This window comes from Leptodactylus fuscus, chromosome 4 (assembly GCF_031893055.1).
Source record: "Leptodactylus fuscus isolate aLepFus1 chromosome 4, aLepFus1.hap2, whole genome shotgun sequence".
In the NCBI taxonomy this organism is placed as follows: Eukaryota; Metazoa; Chordata; class Amphibia; order Anura; family Leptodactylidae; genus Leptodactylus; species Leptodactylus fuscus.
Window position 1 is genome coordinate 44,635,659 of NC_134268.1, and position 17,239 is coordinate 44,652,897.

At 43.8% G+C, this 17,239-nt stretch overlaps 1 protein-coding gene across 1 annotated transcript in view; it reads right to left on the bottom strand.

Moving 5' to 3' along the window:
- Window positions 1–17,239, bottom strand: part of ZC2HC1A (zinc finger C2HC-type containing 1A) — a 49,454-nt gene that overhangs the window by 1,181 nt on the left and 31,034 nt on the right. Inside the window, exons 7-8 of the mRNA XM_075272121.1 lie at window positions 16,054–16,150; window positions 9,399–9,500 (exon numbers count right to left, since the gene is read on the bottom strand). Of these exons, the coding sequence (XP_075128222.1) occupies window positions 9,399–9,500; window positions 16,054–16,150 (199 nt within the window). The remainder of the gene's footprint in view (window positions 1–9,398; window positions 9,501–16,053; window positions 16,151–17,239) is intronic.

The window sequence follows — 17,239 nt, forward strand, 5'->3', positions numbered from 1 at the left end:
ATATGAGGTCTTAATCTTTGTGGGACAAATTTTTCTTCATGATGCCGCCATTAATTATTCTGCACAATGTACTGGGAAGCTGGAAAAAATTCAGAATGCGGTGAGTTTGAAGAAAAAATGCATTTCTGTGACTTTCTTACGGACTTCGGTTTTACAGCGTTCACTGTGCAGCCAAAATGACATGTCCCCTGTATTCTGCGTTTTGGTACGATTCCGGGGATACCAAATTTATATGGTTTTATTTACATTTTAACCTCTTAAAAAAATACAAAGCTGTGATAAAAAATGTATTTTCTAAAAGTCGCCATATTCTGACAGCCGTAACTTTTTTATACGTCCGTGTACGTGTATAGGGCGTCTTTTTTTGCGGGGTCGGGTGTACTTTGTAGTTCTACCATTTTCGGGAAATGCTATTGCTTTGATCACTTTTTATTCAAATTTTTATCAGAATCAAAACAGTGAAAAAAACGGCGTTTTGGCACTTTTGACTATTTTTCCCGCTACGGCGTTCACTGTACAGGAAAAATATTTTTATAGATTTGTAGAGCGGACGATTTCGGACACGGAGATACCTAACGTGTGTGTTTCACAGTATTTGACTAGTTTTATATGTGTTCTAGGGAAAGGGGGGGGGTGATTTGAATTTTTAATACTTTTTTAAAAAATGTATATTTTTTTTACTTTTTTTTTTTTTTTTGCATTTATTAGACCCCCTAGGGGTCTGATCACTAATGCAATGCATTACAATGCTAATGCATTGTATTGCATTGCAAAATATCGGTGCTTCTATTTCAGGCTATGTAGCATACCCTGCAATAGAAGCAATGTAATGACAAGCCGGGGACCCTTCACAAGGCTCCCGGCTGTCATAGTAACTTGACGTCGGCCCCCGGAGCTTACTCCGGGTGTTGGCGATCACCAGGAAAATGGCGGCGCCCACGTGCCACCGGGAAAATGGCACCTCGGTCAGCTTTGACTGAGGTGCCGGAAGAGTTAATGCCTCAGATCGGTCTGGGGACTGATCGGAGACATTAGCGCCGGTAGACACCCGGCGGCTATGGTGGCCGCCTGGCTCCCGGGCGGTTGCCATAGTTACACACCCGGCATGCGCCATACTAGTACGGCGGATGTCGGGAAAGGGTTTTATAGTCTCCCGGCAGAGACATAGACATATATAGGCCCTTCTCCCAAAGACCAGGGCGTGGCAGGGGAAATACATAAAGAACCTTGTGTGCAGTATATTGCGTCCATGTCTTATCTAGATCTTCAGTAGTACAAAACAGCTGCTGATTCTGTCACAGGTGGTACAGTAAAGCTGAAAAGTGAACTATGGAAATAAAGAAATGTCAGGCTACTGTATGTGCTACAGTGGCTTTTGAAAATTGAAATAATTTTAAGATTTCAATATTTGTTTATGTTATTAACAGAAAAAAAGAACCAAAAATTAAAAAAGTTTATAATAAAATATCATTTAACTAATTAGTAATTATTTGGTGACAGAAAATTTTAAACTTTGATGGTACTGTAGTTGATTTAAAGGGAATCTGTCAGGTGATGTTTGGACCCCCAACCAGCATCAGCAGATACTATATCCAGTTATGCACTTTACAATCATGTCCCTCATTGCATATTCCTGATGCCAAAATCTAAATTTATAAAAAGTTTAAAGAGTAAAAAAAAACAAAAAACATTTTGCCAAATGTAAATGTACCTGGACTTGTTACAGCGGGTGGCACTTCAGCTTTCTAGTCCTGGCCTCTACCTGATTATTTCAGTGCAACATCATGCTTACAAAGTGTGACTGACAAATTCCCCCACATCAGCCAATCCCCTTCTTTGTTCCTAACTGCACCTTAGCAGAAGCCGTTACATCCACTTGCGCTCACAGGACCTTATGGTTTAGTATCCCAAATTGTCCTGTTATAAAGCCATCCGTGCCCGCAATAAAAAAAAAAAAAAAAAATCTTTATCCCCCCCCCCCTTCTCCTGTAGTCCTTGTCTGGCGCAGCTCTTCCCTGGAGCCAGAGGAGAACATCTCAACATGCCCTTCATGAACTGCGCATACGCCAGGAGCATCAGAGATGAGACCGATGAGAGTCATCACAGTCAGCTCTAGGTAAGTATAAAGGATTATTATTATTATTTTATTTTTATTGAGAACACAGATGGATCTAAAACAGGGCAATTTCGGACACTAAACCCCCCATCTATAAGGACATGTATGTGGTTTAGTGATTCAAAGTGATATGAAAGGTTCCCTTTAAGAGGATTTCATAGAGGTGATGAGGAAGTTCTTCAAGTGTGGAATCGCCAAAAAAACAAAGTGGTTTCCTGTAAATACATCTCTATATAAATAATAAGGCGCTGACCTTCTTCCGAACGGATACCAAGACATTGTAAAATGTAGAGCAAACGTTTCATCCAAACAGAATAATACATTTAGCTTATTTATATCAGAAACCCCCTGGTGGGATAAAAATGAAGAAAATGAAATGAAGAATTTAGGAACACTGTAAATACTAAAAGGTCACCAGAATGCAGATAGACAAGTTAGGGCAACCGGAATCAAACAGTCTCTTCACCTTGTGGATCGCTGAAAGACAGCGCCTTTTCCTGACAGTATTCAAATAAGCTCTTTGGAGCAATGAGGGTGTTGCCATTGTACCAAAGCCTTCAATATCCAAAGGACAATACCATATTGACAAAAATTGGCACCGATTCATATGATTCTGTTTGATTCAGGTGACACTAACCTATCTATCTGCAGGGCTGAGGTGATATGCTGGTTCTGGTGACACTAACCTATCTATCTGCAGGGCTGGGGTGATATGCTGATTCTGGTGACCGTAACCTATCTATCTGAAGGACTGGGGTGATATGCTGGGTTCTGGTGACACTAACCTATCTATCTGCAGGGCTGGGGTGATATGCTGGTTCTGGTGACAGTAACCTATCTATCTGCAGGGCTGGGGTGATATGCTGGTTCTGGTGACACTAACCTATCTATCTGCAGGGCTGGGATGATAGGCTGGGTACTGGTGACACTAACCTATCTATCTGCAAGGTTGGGGTGATATGCTGATTCTGGTGACCGTAACCTATCTATCTGAAGGACTGGGGTGATATGCTGGATCTGGTGACACTAACCTATCTATCTGCAGGGCTGGGGTGATATGCTGGATCTGGTGACACTAACCTATCTATCTGCAGGGCTGAGGTGATATGCTGGTTCTGGTGACACTAACCTATCTATCTGCAGGGCTGGGATGATATGCTGGTTCTGGTGACACTAACCTATCTATCTATCTGCAGGGCTGGGGTGACAGACTCCCTTTACTTATTTACTGTCCCGTATCAATTACAGTACGGGACAGTATGTCGCTGGGAGGCAGGGGCTCCTACCAACACAGATAACTATACTGCTAGGAATCCCGCTCCCAGGACAAAGTACAAGCCGGTAAATTTGGCTAACACACGAACCGTCGTGTGCTGCTACCATAACCCCTTTAGGCTAAGGACCCCCTTTGCAGGCTGCAGCAAAAAAGCGATTTGTGGGAAAAAACCACAACAGAAACGTATCATGTTTTTCCCCACAACACTATTCACAGAAAGTCTGCAGAGGTTTCCTCTGAGGACTTTCTGCCTCCATTATACCTATAGGGGAACTACTGGCATTTCCATCGGTATAATTGTCATGCTGCAATTTCCAAAAATGCATTTCTGCAATGTGTGAATGAAATTCACTAGAATCCCATCCACTTTGTAAGGAATGTAAAACGCAGCAATTTTTGCCATATTTACACATCACACCGCGCCCCGGCCTTAGGCTGAGACACGTTGCGGAAACGCAGCTTCTTTGTTGCAGATTTTGCTGTTTTTTTTTTTTTAGCCAAACCACAAAAGGAATGAGAAATACATAGGAAGCTCCTAAACCTCTCCCTTCTGCTCAATCCACTCCTGACTTTGGCTCAGAAAAATGCATCAAAATCTGCAACAAAGAAATGTTACATTTCCGCAATGTGGGATCTTAGTCTTAAGGAGTTTTTCCTGTGAAAGATATTTATTGCATATCCACCAGATAGCCATGAATTCACATTAGATGTGGGTCTCACCTCTGGGACTTGTGCCTATCTCTAAATTGAGCCCCATCAACCTCTGTGCCCTGCTACTTTGTAAAACTCTGAGAGCCCCTTTAAGAGCTTATTGAATATGGTTTGTGCATGAAAAGGGCTCCTTAGCTCCCCCTAAAGGAGGCCGCAGCTATGCAGAATTTTATCTGTGACAAATTAAATGTATTTCAAATGAATTAGCAGAAAATATTGGACTTATTTATAGAGATGAGCGAACACTAAAATGTTCGAGGTTCGAAATTCGATTCGAACAGCCGCTCACTGTTCGAGTGTTCGAATGGGTTTCGAACCCCATTATAGTCTATGGGGAACATAAACTCGTTAAGGGGGAAACCCAAATTCGTGTCTGGAGGGTCACCAAGTCCACTATGACACCCCAGGAAATGATACCAACACCCTGGAATGACACTGGGACAGCAGGGGAAGCATGTCTGGGGGCATAAAAGTCACTTTATTTCATGGAAATCCCTGTCAGTTTGCGATTTTCGCAAGCTAACTTTTCCCCATAGAAATGCATTGGCCAGTGCTGATTGGCCAGAGTACGGAACTCGACCAATCAGCGCTGGCTCTGCTGGAGGAGGCGGAGTCTAAGATAGCTCCACACCAGTCTCCATTCAGGTCCGACCTTAGACTCCGCCTCCTCCGGCAGAGCCAGCGCTGATTGGCCGAAGGCTGGCCAATGCATTCCTATGCGAATGCAGACTTAGCAGTGCTGAGTCAGTTTTGCTCAACTACACATCTGATGCACACTCGGCACTGCTACATCAGATGTAGCAATCTGATGTAGCAGAGCCGAGGGTGCACTAGAACCCCTGTGCAAACTCAGTTCACGCTAATAGAATGCATTGGCCAGCGCTGATTGGCCAATGCATTCTATTAGCCCGATGAAGTAGAGCTGAATGTGTGTGCTAAGCACACACATTCAGCACTGCTTCATCAAGCCAATACAATGCATTAGCCAGTGCTGATTGGCCAGAGTACGGAATTCGGCCAATCAGCGCTGGCCAATGCATTCTATTAGCCCGATGAAGTAGAGCTGAATGTGTGTGCTAAGCACACACATTCAGCTCTACTTCATCGGGCTAATAGAATGCATTGGCCAGCGCTGATTGGCCAGAGTACGGAACTCGACCAATCAGCGCTGGCTCTGCTGGAGGAGGCGGAGTCTAAGGTCGGACCTGAATGGAGACTGGTGTGGAGCGATCTTAGACTCCGCCTCCTCCAGCAGAGCCAGCGCTGATTGGCCGAATTCCGTACTCTGGCCAATCAGCACTGGCTAATGCATTGTATTGGCGTGATGAAGCAGTGCTGAATGTGTGTGCTTAGCACACACATTCAGCTCTACTTCATCGGGCTAATAGAATGCATTGGCCAGCGCTGATTGGCCGAATTCCGTACTCTGGCCAATCAGTGCTGGCCAATGCATTCTATTAGCTTGATGAAGCAGAGTGTGCACAAGGGTTCAAGCGCACCCTCGGCTCTGATGTAGGAGAGCCGAGGGTGCACTTGAACCCTTGTGCACCCTCAGCTCTGCTACATCAGAGCCGAGGGTGCGCTTGAACCCTTGTGCACACTCTGCTTCATCAAGCTAATAGAATGCATTGGCCAGCGCTGATTGGCCAATGTATTCTATTAGCCTGATGAAGTAGAGCTGAATGTGTGTGCTAAGCACACACATTCAGCTCTACTTCATCGGGCTAATAGAATGCATTGGCCAGCGCTGATTGGCCAGAGTACGGAACTCGACCAATCAGCGCTGGCTCTGCTGGAGGAGGCGGAGTCTAAGATCGCTCCACACCAGTCTCCATTCAGGTCCGACCTTAGACTCCGCCTCCTCCAGCAGAGCCAGCGCTGATTGGCCGAATTCCGTACTCTGGCCAATCAGCACTGGCTAATGCATTGTATTGGCTTGATGAAGCAGTGCTGAATGTGTGTGCTTAGCACACACATTCAGCTCTACTTCATCGGGCTAATAGAATGCATTGGCCAATCAGCGCTGGCCAATGCATTCTATTAGCGTGAACTGAGTTTGCACAGGGGTTCTAGTGCACCCTCGGCTCTGCTACATCAGATTGCTACATCTGATGTAGCAGTGCCGAGTGTGCATCAGATGTGTAGTTGAGCAAAACTGACTCAGCACTGCTAAGTATGCATTCGCATAGGAATGCATTGGCCAGCCTTCGGCCAATCAGCGCTGGCTCTGCCGGAGGAGGCGGAGTCTAAGGTCGGACCTGAATGGAGACTGGTGTGGAGCGACCTTAGACTCCGCCTCCTCCAGCAGAGCCAGCGCTGATTGGCCGAATTCCGTACTCTGGCCAATCAGCACTGGCTAATGCATTGTATTGGCTTGATGAAGCAGTGCTGAATGTGTGTGCTTAGCACACACATTCAGCTCTACTTCATCGGGCTAATAGAATGCATTGGCCAATCAGCGCTGGCCAATGCATTCTATTAGCGTGAACTGAGTTTGCACAGGGGTTCTAGTGCACCCTCGGCTCTGCTACATCAGATTGCTACATCTGATGTAGCAGTGCCGAGTGTGCATCAGATGTGTAGTTGAGCAAAACTGACTCAGCACTGCTAAGTCTCTGCATTCGCATAGGAATGCATTGGCCAGCCTTCGGCCAATCAGCGCTGGCTCTGCCGGAGGAGGCGGAGTCTAAGGTCGGACCTGAATGGAGACTGGTGTGGAGCGATCTTAGACTCCGCCTCCTCCAGCAGAGCCAGCGCTGATTGGTCGAGTTCCGTACTCTGGCCAATCAGCGCTGGCCAATGCATTCTATTAGCCCGATGAAGTAGAGCTGAATGTGTGTGCTTAGCACACACATTCAGCTCTACTTCATCAGGCTAATAGAATACATTGGCCAATCAGCGCTGGCCAATGCATTCTATTAGCTTGATGAAGCAGAGTGTGCACAAGGGTTCAAGCGCACCCTCGGCTCTGATGTAGCAGAGCTGAGGGTGCACAAGGGTTCAAGTGCACCCTCGGCTCTCCTACATCAGAGCCGAGGGTGCGCTTGAACCCTTGTGCAGCCTCGGCTCTGCTACATCAGAGCCGAGGGTGCGCTTGAACCCTTGTGCACACTCTGCTTCATCAAGCTAATAGAATGCATTGGCCAGCACTGATTGGCCAGAGTACGGAATTCGGCCAATCAGCGCTGGCCAATGCATCCCTATGGGAAAAAGTTTATCTCACAAAAATCACAATTACACACCCGATAGAGCCCCAAAAAGTTATTTTTAATAACATTCCCCCCTAAATAAAGGTTATCCCTAGCTATCCCTGCCTGTACAGCTATCCCTGTCTCATAGTCACAAAGTTCACATTCTCATATGACCCGGATTTGAAATCCACTATTCGTCTAAAATGGAGGTCACCTGATTTCGGCAGCCAATGACTTTTTCCAATTTTTTTCAATGCCCCCAGTGTCGTAGTTCCTGTCCCACCTCCCCTGCGCTGTTATTGGTGCAAAAAAGGCGCCAGGGAAGGTGGGAGGGGAATCGAATTTTGGCGCACTTTACCACGTGGTGTTCGATTCGATTCGAACATGGCGAACACCCTGATATCCGATCGAACATGTGTTCGATAGAACACTGTTCGCTCATCTCTACTTATTTAGTATAAAAATACACATGAAGTGTACTGATGGACATTGCCTTTAAAGAACATCAATGCTAAACTAGGTTACTGAAAGCTGCAGGGTGGAGGAGGGTTGGCTAATGGTGGGTATGGTAACATCACGGTATTTAAGCTATCTAACTAAATACTAATAGCTAAGGGCTAATGGAAAAAAGGAATTTAGGAACCTGATTTGCATTTTAGTTGCTTAGTATGCATTTTAATGAGAAATAAAGTTATGATCTGAGCTGCAAAATCCCCGGAAAACAGAAGGGGTGCTGGAATGTATATCCTGTTGTAAAGAAGGTAGAAGAGCAAAGGCAAACACAACCATCCCCTGGAACAGATGTGTGCTCCATAAATAGATTCAGTATACAGATGGAGGTAAACCGTGATTACAAGGACAGTCAGTGCACCTCGTACGTCACAGGTCAACCCCAAGAGATACAAATAGTCAAAGAACTTGACAGCTCTGTAACCAAAACGTCTTCAAAAGATCAGGATATTATTGCAGACATTTTAGTTTTCGGGCTAGTTCACACGGGGGGCGGTGGGGAGGATTTTAGCACCTACAGTGACGTGGGTCTCGGGTCAAAGCCCGCCTGCCACAACTCCTGACAGTCGCGGCTTCCTCCCCCCGAAGTTGGCTGAAATGAATGGGCTGACTATGGAGGTTTCTGCCGCCAGGCGGAAGCCGCAGCTCGCCGAGCCGCGGAAACCGCCTGAAGAAAGGGCACCTAGCAGCAAAAAGCTGCTAGTGGAAAATTGAACGCTAGCGTTTCACATAGCGTTTCAATCCGCTGCATTGGCCCTGTGTGAACTAGCCCTTAGGGTGTGTTCAGACGATGTAAAATGGAGCGAAAGCTGGCACATATACGTGTGTCAGCATTTTGCGCGCTCAAAAAGATCCCATTGATTTCAATGGGAGTTACGAGCGTATACGCCGCGTTATTTTGCGCGGTCGCAAAATAACGCAGTGTATACGCTCATAACTCCCAATGAAATCAATGGGATCTTTTTGAGCGCGCAAAATGCTGACACACGTATACGTGCCAGCTTGCGCTCCACTTTACATCGTGTGAACGCACCCTTAAAGTGATTTATATTATTTTCCATTTTTCAATTATACGGAATACATAAATCGCTGTAATTCAGCTTATTTTATACTGGTTATAAATCCTCAATACATTAATTGAAAAGGAAATCATAATAAAACAAGTCACTGAAAGTAGGCTATATAGTAGAGATCAATATAATGGGAGGCTTAGGTGAGCCGACACCATGACACAGGACAATCTTGTGTTATGTGCTTAAAGCTTTATAATATAGGTCTCACTATTCATTATACAGGTGTACAGTGTGTGATAGATATAGATAGATAGATAGATAGATAGATAGATAGATAGATAGATAGATGATAAATAGATAGATAGATAGATAGATAGATAGATAGATAGATAGATAGATAGATAGATATTACATGTATAATGAATGGTAATAAAGGGCTCTTGTTCGGCAGCCAAATATGAAGATGAATGAGCTGCAGACATCACTATGTCAAGTACTTATGGACCAAATACATACATATAATAAATACATATTACAATGTGATTAACCCTTTATAGCAGTCATAGAAGAGGGCACGGTACCTTGAATAGCTTTCGGCATTGTAAGTTTTCCTTTTGTTAGCTGATGGAACAGAGGTTGGGTTTCTAGCCATGCTAGGCGGAGTTCTTGACTTTAGCGACCCCCTGAAATTAAATAAAATAATGATTAATAATAGTGTAGAAAAATATTAGATTTTTATGTAGGACTATTTCGGTAAGAATTAAATACAGGCATACAGTGGAACAGGAGTCGGGAAACCCCTGGCAAATGGCCACTTCTGGCACGCATGGCAGCCATGACAGGACAAGTATTAAATGAAGGGGAAGCATACTTTTAAGAGTTCTGCTACTGCAGAGGTATAGGACGCCTCCTCTTCTCTTTCTACCCTATCTGCCCACCAATGATAGGGGTGAAGAAAGCCCAGGTGGCGGAGCTCATCACTGTACAGCACAAGGACCCTGCCTGCTACAGTGATGAGCTCCTGCCATGTGCACCATCCAAAGGTGCCCCAGGCAGGAGGAGGAGAAGATGGAAGAGGCGGAGGAGGAGCAGGAGAGCGCCCTCTAGCAAAGTTAAAGTAACACCAGGTAAATACTGGGATTACTATTCCCATTAATTTCAGACATTTAGAGTTATTAATTTAATTTTAGTAGCTCCATGTGCCTCATGTTAATAGTAATTAACCCCATCATGTCCCTCACATTAACCCCTGTGTCCTTCACATAAGAGTTACTAATATGTGAGACGTATGGAGGTACTAATAAAGGACCTCAATAATGAAGATATTTACTTAATTTACTACCTCACATATCAGTAACCCTTATGTAAATCATACAGGGGTTAATATGAGGGACATGATGGGGTTAACTACACTTAATACGAGGCACACGGGGTTACTAAGCTGTAATGCACATGACCAGACTTTTTATCTGTGATTATGGATAAAAATACACATCCACACATTTCAATGGGCCCATGCCCGTTGTTTTTGTGGCTGTTTTCAATCCAAAGTGAAGAGCTGCAAAATATGGTCCTATACCTGTCCGAATTTGTCAGTTCATTTTAAATATATGAGTCAGTGAAAACCACATCCATGTCATTTGTATGCAGGAGGCCTATGGCTAAGGCCCCAAGTGACGTCCTGCAGTAAGAAAGCGCTGCAAGAAAAACAGTTGCGGCAATGCGTCGTGGGTCTTCCAGAAAGTTCAAAAAGGTTTCGACCGCGGGCTGCTTGTTTGAATTATACCTATAGGGAAACCGTCGTCGTTTCTGTAGCTATAATTGACATGCTGCGATTTCCAAAACCCGCAAAAGAGAATTAAAGGGCTCTATCACTGGGAAAAGTCATTTATAACTAAGCACATCCTTGCATAGGCTTTATAAAGGTTATTCCACACCTATCATTAGTATGTAGATTGCCTCAGTGGTTTTTGAATTAGCCCGTTTTTATTCATATGCTAATGAGCCTCCAGACAGCACAGGAAGTTCCCCGCAGCCTCCTCTCTCCTATCTGTGTGTGCAAATAGGAAGCTGAGTCATCATCGTCATCATCAGCAGCAGCCTGTGCTGTACACACCCATAGGAAACAATAGCAAAGAGGGTGCATGATGGGGCACCAAGAGTCTAATTAGCATATGAATAAAACAGACTTTTTTCAGAAACCACTGAAGCAATTTACGTACTAAAGGTAGGTGTGGAATAGTCTTCTAAAGGCTCTGCAAGGATGTGATTAGTTAAAAATGACTTTTCCCAGTGATAGAGCCCCTTTAATAATTCTTGTGCCACCCCCTCTACCTCATAGATTGTAAGCTCTTGTGAGCAGGGCCCTCAGTCCCATTGTGTGAAATGACTTTCTTTGTAATGTATCTTTCTGTCTGTATTTGAACCCTACAAATTGTACAGCGCTGCGGAATATGTTGGCGCTATATAAATAAAATTTATTATTATTATTTATTATTATTAAAGGGAACTATTTGGGACACTGTGGGTGGTTTAGTGTCCCAAATCACCCTGACAAGTCCCCTTTAGTCTTGAAGATTCTTTGGCGGTCCTCCCTCCTGCACAGTTGCACCTTGTATAATCTCCTGTATCTGTACAAGTGCTTGGGTGGGACCATGTGGATAAATCACGACTGCTGCCATTTTTCATCAGATGGACATGGAGGCTGCCATGTTCACCATTTACGTCTATTGCATCCCAGGTTTACCTTACTTACTGTTTTCTGCCTCTCCCCATGACTGCCTTTGACATCCCCAATAATCAATCTACAGGCATATAGTAGTCTTTATTTCCCTCAGTCGCTTCCCCTCCTGTCCAGTCATTGCAATGAAACTCTCAAAAGCCTTAATGGCAAACATATCAATGTTTTTGGGCTCTTTGGATCAGCGAGGGCGTTGCCGCTTATCTTTTTGGAGCAATGGCAACGTCCTTGTTGCTCCAAAGATCTAATTTGCATATTAACAAATACAGGCAAGATCTGACGAGGGGAAAGCACTGTTTGATTCAGGTACCCCAAACCTACCTATCTGCGAGGGCTGGGTAGACATATCGGGCTTTGGTGATTCTCTTTAAATAGATTTGTGCCACTGCTATGCAATTCTAATAATAATTCTAATATTCTAAGAGATAATGACATTTTTATTCTTTTCCTCAGTATTCGTGTAGGTCAACCAGGGTTCTGGAAATCCCAGTCACACAATCTCACAGCATCTAAAGCTTCTGACAGAAGCCAAGCTGTCAATGAAATCTACAACAGCATGTCCTATGATATAACACGCTGGAAGGAAGAACCGCACAAGCCGGGGACCTACTCAGTCATGCCCAGCGGACTATACACCCGTATACACACAACTTCTAGTTTAAGGATTGTCCAACACAGAATGTACAGTATGAGAGCACATGTCCTGTAATCCAGAGATTTTAACAAGCACATGTAATACTTCATCTTTTAATGCAATACTTATGGCCATTTTCCTATATAAGTGATAAACCATGTACATGTAAGTACCTGCACAATGCGGCCTGACCACTAAATACATAATGGGGAGTAAAGGAGGTTTGGATCGAACTGCCTGTTTTCACTCTAATACAACCTTTGTAAATCTCTCTTGTCCGCACGGGTGGCCCACTGTACCCTTTTTTTTTAACAAAAAGAAAAGGTGGGCTGAATTCACATCTGTGTTCTGTGAAAGTTCGGGAATTCTGTTTCTGCTTAAAAAAAAATACGGAGAGAACAGTCCTTGCTTGCAGGACTCTTCTCTCCGCATTTTTCAGACGAAAACCAGCAGACTCCATTATAGTCTATGGGGTCCACAGGCTTCCGTGGGCTATTGTTTTTTTAAGCAGATTGGGTTTCCATTTTTTGGGTCCCCAAATGGACCCGAAGAACGAAAACCCAAATGCTACTGTGAACCTAGCATTATAGCTTCAAGGCTCGACTAGCACTAATCTAAGGGTAGAAGTAGCTTAGAAGAGTTTGTCATTACAGTAGATATATATATATATTCTGTTATAATGACAAACACCTCTAAGCTACTTCTACCCTCACATTAGTGTTAGAGCATCCTTGAACTGAACATCTTCTTCACTAGTTGCTATGGATGTGATGTCTGACAATATATATAGTGAGCTAGCTATAACCCGCAACTTCATCCGCTGTCCCCTCACCCTTGCGCGAACTACCTGCAGCGCGGCCCGAGGCCCCCCATGGCCCTTTCCTTGCGGCTGGCGCGGGCCCCTCCCACAGGATTGTGGGCTGGGACCCCACGGCCCTGATGCTGAACTTCCGGCCCTCCCCTTTCCCCCCACCCACGCCCCCGACCCCCTTTAGAGATTACAGTCACCTCCTACATCTACCCCATCCCCCCACCACCACCTACCCGTGACCCCGGTTACCCTTCCCCTACTTTGCAAATGTGCAATCTGGCCCCCCTCCCCCCTACTTACCTTCTGCCCTCTGGTGCCTACATTGTCCCTAATGTAAAGTATAAATATCGCACTACCAAGTCACATGGTTGCTGCTAAATATGTCCCAAGTTGAAAAGTACACCAGTGTAAGAAAAATAAGGTCATAAAGTTTACTAGCAAATATTTCAACATAAAGGTAGAAAAATCATCATATACAGTCATGTCAAGACATATTTGCTACAGCCTCATGAACCAACCAATAATGACTAGTATATATAAAAAGAGAATATATATGGAGTGGAGAAGTTGCAGAGAAATAAGTAACAGAGTAAATAGTCTCATATGCACTACAACGCCCAGCTATAACTAAGTGCATCGGAAGCATGTAACAAACACATGTCTATGGCAATAGCTACAGGCAAGTGTTCAGAGGTGGCAAACCCACACATATAAATAGATGTAATAAAAAAACTTTACAAGGTCAGTTCAATACATCATGTACAACCCGGTGTGCTTACCCATGTGTAAGATTTGGACTAGTGACCGGGACCTGCGGCAAGCGGATCACCCATTTTTTCTACCTTTATGTTGAAATATTTGCTAGTAAACTTTATGACCTTATTTTTCTTACACTGGTGTACTTTTCAACTTGGGACTTATTTGGCAGCAACCATGTGACTTGGTAGTGCAATATTTATACTTTACATTAGGGACAATGTAGTTGCCACAGGCGGATCCTACGTGGTAATGTTCCTGCATTGTATTGTTTCTTGTGATAGTTGTATGTAATGTATTTAAAAATAAAAAAAAATTGTATATTTTTTCCTACATGTTGAGTGTACTGTCTACCTTGTTTTTTTCTTTTCTTGTTGTATACAATACTCATTAGGATAAATGAGGATTAATAATGACTGTTATTGGGACAAAGAATATATCACATGTCTAAAATGCCATATGTGCAGATTTAAGGTGCACAGTGACACCCAGTGGACAGTCCGTATAATCACAAGATAGAATTAAAGGGGTTCAGATCAGTGGAATTACGACATGTGATACCCAAACCAGTCATCTAATTAAAGTGTCCAAGGCAAGTACTGTGATCTCTTTACTGTAGAACAGACACAGCACATTGCACTCCAGAATTCTGGTGTTAGACTTGCAACTTTTTGGGCTTATTTGTTGAAAATAGTTGCCACATTTTACATTTTTGTGTCACTCCCTTCACCTCTGAAAAGAGGTAGCACAAGTGGGTATGGTTGTTAATGTGATAAACATAAAGTTTATCTGATATTGTTTGATACTTGACAATCTTTTTTTCTGTAATGTAGATTGTGAGCCCCATATAGAGCTCACAATGTACATTTTCCCTATCAGTGTCTTTGTAGAATGGGAGGAAATACAGTCTGCGAGTTAAGGTTTTTTTGTCTACAGAATTTATCTACATGTTTTGCACCGAGTATTTGTCTCATGATGAAGCCATAGTAAGATCACACTCCCCATTGGAGACTCCGTCCCTCATCCCGCTTATCATTCTCTGCTGTAATCTGCAGAAACCATACGGAAACCCGGCGGATTTCATTATAGACTATGGGGTCGGTGAGTTTCAGCTTTTTAAGCAGATAGGGTTTCCGTTTTTTGGGTCCCCAAGCAGACTCGAAGAATGGAAACCCGAACACAGGTGTGACCCTATAGTAAGTCAGATGATATTTGAGGATGCCAACTGATTTGATATTGATGACTTAGACTTGGCTGAACGCACCTTTAAAAGGAGATGTCTGAGAGCACAGGGTATTGGATATCAGTATCTGGTGAACTCCAACACCTGGGTCCCACACCGATCAGCTGATCTGGCTGCCGGAGGCTGTACACAAAGTATAAGGCTGCAAGCGACTCTGCTCCTATTCAAGCTAATGGTAGTAGAGGTGCAGTTTCCCAGTGCCACTGCTTCAGAGACATACACGGCACTGGGGAACTGCTCCCGTCACTTCAATAGGAGTAGAACTGCTTGTGGATGTATACCGTGCATATGGCTTCCAGCAGCCAGATCAGCTGATTTGTGCAGGGTCCAGACGCCAGACATCAGACACTGATGTGGAACAGGTCATTAGTATTAAATTACCCTTTGGTCTCATACAACCCCTTTAAGGCTGAAATCACATTTGCTAGACATGCCACTTTCTCAGCCTGAAGACATTGTACAATACTGATAATATACACAAAGACACAAAAAATAGCAGCAGTAATATGTCAAAAATTCAGAATTACCTTAGTGTCCGCTGGATTACTGATAAAACTTGTAAATAGGATAAGGCATAAACCATATGAAGTATCTACAAATCTGGAGCGGACCTAGACATTGTTATATAACTCTCACAGCGCCTTGCAACAATGAACATACCAAAAATACTAAAAAGAAGGGCCTTATATAAAGTGCACAGGCAGGTTTATCTAAAGCCTTTCGATGGTGGTATTTTTGTGTGCTAGCTGGGGACTGAATGTTCCTGTTACAATTTCATTGCATAATCCTTATGATACAGATCTGTCCTTTAAGTTACCTCTTGGCTAGATACGTCCAGATATATCTGTCATGAGATAACCAGTTTTTCAAGACAATACTGTTTTGCGATATTGTGTCACAAGGTAATATGCCATATGTGTCTACATGTGGCCACCTAGTGGTTGTGTTATGAATTGCTGCTGCATACCAAAGGTTTTGCTGACATCTCACAATTGAGCCAATAACCCAAGCTACTCTGAGCGTGGACACATCCGTATATGTCATACACCTACCCAATCTGAGGACTTGATATGGCTGTGTTTTTATGGGCTGGAGAATGTGTCTGTAGACGGCTTCCTGATACTGCAGCTGGTTTTACTGATGGTATACCTAAATGGTACAAAATGAAACATAAAGAAGCGATGCAAACATTTAAGTTTATTAATAGTAGTCACAGAAATAACTAACCAACAGCAAGGTCGGAATTACCTTCATAACATCAATATAACAAGCTAATAGGATGTCTGTAAAAGTTTTAGACGGGTCAGGATAAAATGCTGCACAGTAACAATACGTTCAGGAATATTGTACAATGTGCAAGGAAAAAAATACACAAAAAAAAAGTGAACCGTCCCCCTGATACTCCAAACAAAAATATTCCAACATCTTACACATTTTACCTGCATCGTAATAGTAAGAATTCTGCCCAGATGTTACGCTGGGATTACACCAGCGCCCGCTCTTCGTGCTCAGGTTTCCGTCTTCTGCCGAGAGAAGACGTTAACCTGTCAGACCTTGTTGGGGCGTGAGCACCTGTGAGTGTTTTATGCTTTCCACGGCGAAACCGTTTTTTTAAAACCGGACACAAAGTCCTGCACATCGACTTTGTGTCCGGTTAAAAAAACCGGTTTCGCGCGGAGAGCATAAAATGCTCATAGTCGCTCACGGCCGGACACTTTTGAATGGGTTTGGAAAATGCCTGTAGGTTTCCGTTTCCTGTCCAGTTTCGGGCAAGAAACAGAAACCTGAAAGCGGAGACCCCGGACGCAGATGCGAACGAGCCCTTACTTTTATAAATCACATGCAGCTAGAGTGATTAATTGGGAATTTTACCTCAATTACGATTAATGACTATTGTTTTAGGCCACAGCCCTTTTAAAATCCACATCCACAGAAGTGTATTACAATAAGGGTGAAACAGATTGTAGCCCGGGGTCCATCGGCAGGAGATTGCCCATTTTCCCCCATTACATTCTGGCCTAGTAATCAACTGTACCCCATCCACTGATACAAGTGAATAATGTGGTGAGGTCGGTATGTGTTCAACTTGTGAGTTTCATCTGGCGGTTTCATTCAGGCCAAACACAGTCAAACTTCAGACCTCAAAAATGATGTCAGAGACTTGGCCTCACACCGCCATGTGTCCACTGAGGCCCAATCTCAGGCTTCAGCAGTCTCTGACGTCATTCAGGAGGCCGG